This window comes from Citrus clementina, unplaced genomic scaffold, assembly GCF_000493195.1.
Source record: "Citrus clementina cultivar Clemenules unplaced genomic scaffold, Citrus_clementina_v1.0 scaffold_3, whole genome shotgun sequence".
NCBI classification, from domain to species: Eukaryota; Viridiplantae; Streptophyta; class Magnoliopsida; order Sapindales; family Rutaceae; genus Citrus; species Citrus x clementina.
In genome coordinates, this window is record NW_006262339.1 from 47,663,788 (window position 1) to 47,667,634 (window position 3,847).

Consider the following 3,847-nt stretch of genomic DNA (forward strand, 5'->3'; position numbering starts at 1 on the left):
CATCATTCACCCATGGGGTTAAATTACAATGTACATTCCGATATTCCATATCTCTATTCTACTACAAAACGTTTGACTATCGTGGTCACATGACTTTTGGTCAAAGATGTAACAGCTGAAGGGCCTGAAGCTGATGAACATGTTGTACTAATGTTATGTCTTTTTTGTCTATTTTTTTTTTCCTTTTAAATGAAGGACTATCGTGGTCCATGAACTACCTGATGTTTCTCGTCCGGATGGTACAAGCACGTGACAGCATCAGAGGAGCACCGTTGTCTTAAAAAGAAAGTGAGAAACTCAAAGCCTTTTTAACCAGAAAAAGAGGAAAAAAAAAAAATAATGAAAGATCCTTCGATCTTTGTTAAAGCTGTTTTGGTTCTTGTGCCTTCCTCAACATGCCATTGCTCTCTCTCTCTCGTGGGCTTTCAACGTTCTCGAATCAATCGATCACACAGACAGCCACTATCTCCTTCACAATTCTTCACGTTCATTTTAAATTGTACAAGTGAAGAATGCATTAACATTTTTAAGTAATGTGAAAATAAAATACTTTTATTTTATGTCAATGCTTAGATGTTGACGTACAATCTGACACCAGTACCATTAGTGTTCCACTCATGCTGCTGAAAATACAATTAGGCCTTAAACCATGTAGATAAATCTTCATGGATTATATTATTAAATCTTAGCTGCAGAGTTATAGACGTCAGAGTGCGCTGTCTCCTCTCTGTTACATTGTATTAAAATCTCTCTCTTTTATCATACAAAGAACAGTCAAAATTACAAAGTGGGCTCCGGCTATCACTTCTCTATTATAATTTGATACAATCAGGAAACCATGGATTTTAATTTACTTCAAAGTTTCTGGCTCACTTAGATCTTTTCTTAGCAGTATTTGCTGTAAATGCAGCTGGGTTTAAGCATATGCTAATTTGATTTTATGGGCAAGAGAGGAGGCACCTCGTGGTTGACTGCTGTGAAAAGGGCTTTCAGATCTCCCACTAAAGAGAGTGAAAAGAAGAGTAGCAGGCAAAGAAGAGAAGAGCATGACCAAGAAGACGATGATGAGAAGGTTTTTTTTTTTCAATTAATTATTAGTCTTTTATTATGCTTCTTCTTGAATCTTGATCTATTTTTGTTCAAATGCGTGGTTCTTGATTTGTTGGTTTTGTGTAGAAGAGAGAGAAGAGGAGATGGCTATTTAGGAAAACCACCAATCAAGAAACGGTAGCACAGCAACAAACCTCAACAAAGGAGAGAAGTAGCGCTCATCATGTCACCGGCAGCACTAGTCAGGCTGATCGTGCGGCGGAGGAGCACAAACACGCCATTGCCATGGAGATGGCCACCGCAGCTGCCGCTGAAGCTGCGGCGGCCTCTGCTCACGCGGCGGCGGAGGTGGCCCGGCTCATTAGACCTCCTACTTTCAATGCCAGAGAAATTTATGCTGCCATTGTTATTCAGACCGCCTTCAGAGGTTATCTGGTAAGCAAAATATAAAATGATTGAGCAAGTTTAATCCTTGAACAAAAAATATGCATCAAAATTCATAAATAATTACTATTCTTACATTAAAACTAATGACTAAAGATTGATTATGCTAATTTGTGATGTGTTTGTAAAGGCAAGGAGAGCACTTCGTGCACTAAAGGGGCTAGTAAAGCTGCAAGCACTTGTAAGGGGTCATAATGTTAGAAAGCAGGCCAAGATGACACTTCGGTGCATGCAAGCTTTGGTTCGAGTGCAGGCTCGGGTGCTTGATCAACGCGTGAAGCTTTCTCAGGACGGCAGCAGAAAATCCACGTTTAGTGACACGAATACTACTGTATGGGAATCGAGGTATCTTCAGGACATCTCAGATAGAAGATCAATGGTGAGTTTAATTTCTTATTTACTGCAATGTTTTGTTACCCTTTGGAATTACATTTTTTTCTTTTTTTTAAAATTTTTTTTTTAATCTTGCTCTCTTGGTGCAATAAGCTCAGTGAAAAGAAAGAGGGTTAAGGTTTTCAAAAGTAACTGCCAATGAAAGCAAGTTGGTGATAATGAATTACAGTTTCGGAAGTTACGATATATAAAAAAAAAAAAAAACGATCACATCGAAAAGAAAGAAAAAAGTTCCCATTTCAATAGTAAACAGTAAAACAAATCAAATTAATGTCCAAAATCATTCTTTCTCTGATGTATTGGCATATATTTGCATCATAGTCAAGAGAGGGAAGCAGCATAGCAGATGATTGGGATGAAAGGCCACATACAATTGAGGAAGTTAAAGTTATGTTGCAACAAAGAAAAGAAGCTGCATTGAAACGTGAAAGGACATTATCTCATGCCTTCTCCCAACAAGTATATATTCTTCTTTATTATGCTCTCTAATTCCTTCTCTTTTTTAGCAGTTTAGTTTCGTAACTAATTTGGTTAAGTTTTGCTTGAAATCCCATATCAAAGATGTGGAGAAATGGCAGGAGCTCATCAATGGGCGACGCAGATGAGCTAGAAGACAGACCAAAGTTGCTTGACCGATGGATGGCTACAAAGCCGTGGGAGAGCAAAGGAAGAGCTTCGACTGACAACAGAGATCATATTAAAACAGTTGAAATTGACACATCCCAACCTTATTCATATTTAGCTCCTAATCTTCGGAGAATAAATCATCAAAATCAATATCACCAACACCAACAACAACATGGCCAATACCAAAGACCTGCTTCTCCAAGTCATAGAGCCCACCAAAATCCATCCCTTCACCACTCCCCTGTCACACCCTCACCATCCAAAACCAGGCCTATTCAAGTTCGGTCTGCTAGCCCTCGTTGCCCAAGAGATGATAGAACTTATAACACATCTCAAACACCAAGCTTGAGGTCAAACTACTACTACACTGGCAATGTGCATCAACAAAGCAGAGGAGGTGCAAGTAGTAGTGGTACATTGCCTAATTACATGGCAGCAACTGAGTCTGCTAAGGCTAAAGCTCGCTCTCAAAGTGCGCCAAGGCAAAGACCATCAACACCTGAGAGGGATCGAGTTGGATCAGCAAAGAAACGACTTTCATTTCCGGTGCCAGAACCATATGGTGTTGCAATGGGATATGGAAACCATGGACAAAACTTGAGGAGCCCAAGCTTTAAAAGTGTGGCTGGATCACATTTTGGGTTGGAGCAACAGTCTAACTATTCTTCTTGCTATACTGATAGCATTGGTGGTGAAATTTCGCCTTCTTCCACTAGTGACCTTAGAAGGTGGTTGAGGTAATTTATGGTCAAGTATTTATGACAATGTGTGAACAATAACCTTGTTAGGTTTCTTTTAATTTAATATGAGGTTGTGATGAATAGTCAGCTGGAATGTAATGTAGACTGGAGATTGGGGTAATTGATCGTCTGTATCATTTTTCTGGGTTGTTATTTATAATCTGAAGCTGAATCGATGTCCTTTTGAGGTTTCTTTTCAACTCTGTATTTGTTGCTGATGGTCCATTTTTTACAAAATAAAAATCAAGATTTGGATGGTCGTATATCATTTCCCCTAAAAATATTTGATTTAGTGATTGCTTCAAACGGCAGGCAGCAGCCAACCATAAGGGCCATCCTGCTAGCTGATCTTTCCTTATCTTCTGTTTCATCAAAAATGGACCCCATAAACCATGGGAGCTGTCTTTCATTTTCGGGTAGTCCATTATTTCTTCCTCATCTTTATGCTTTATAAATGCCACTCAGTGCGTGGCAGGTAACCCATTCTCTCCATAGAAGTTTGTGACTGTGGGTTCAAGTCACAGCAGACTCAACAGACCCATGTTTTCCACCTATATTAGATCGAAATGGATATGTACTTCGACCATTAGTGG

General features: G+C 39.3%; 1 protein-coding gene across 2 annotated transcripts; it reads left to right on the top strand.

Annotated features, from left to right (window-relative positions):
• The first annotated feature begins 332 nt into the window (after positions 1-332).
• On the top strand, positions 333-3,454 carry LOC18048828 (protein IQ-DOMAIN 1). 2 transcript variants are annotated; one of them, XM_024189897.1, is made up of 5 exons: positions 333-1,072; positions 1,180-1,485; positions 1,625-1,873; positions 2,209-2,346; positions 2,449-3,454. In XM_024189897.1, exons 1-5 carry the CDS (start codon positions 941-943, stop codon positions 3,253-3,255), a joined length of 1,632 nt encoding a protein of 543 aa, XP_024045665.1. In that variant the 5' UTR covers positions 333-940; the 3' UTR covers positions 3,256-3,454. The 2 variants fall into 2 exon arrangements, with proteins under 2 accessions (XP_024045665.1, XP_006444739.1); XM_006444676.2 differs by having other exon boundaries at positions 334-1,072; positions 1,177-1,485.
• The last annotated feature ends 393 nt before the right edge of the window (positions 3,455-3,847 follow it).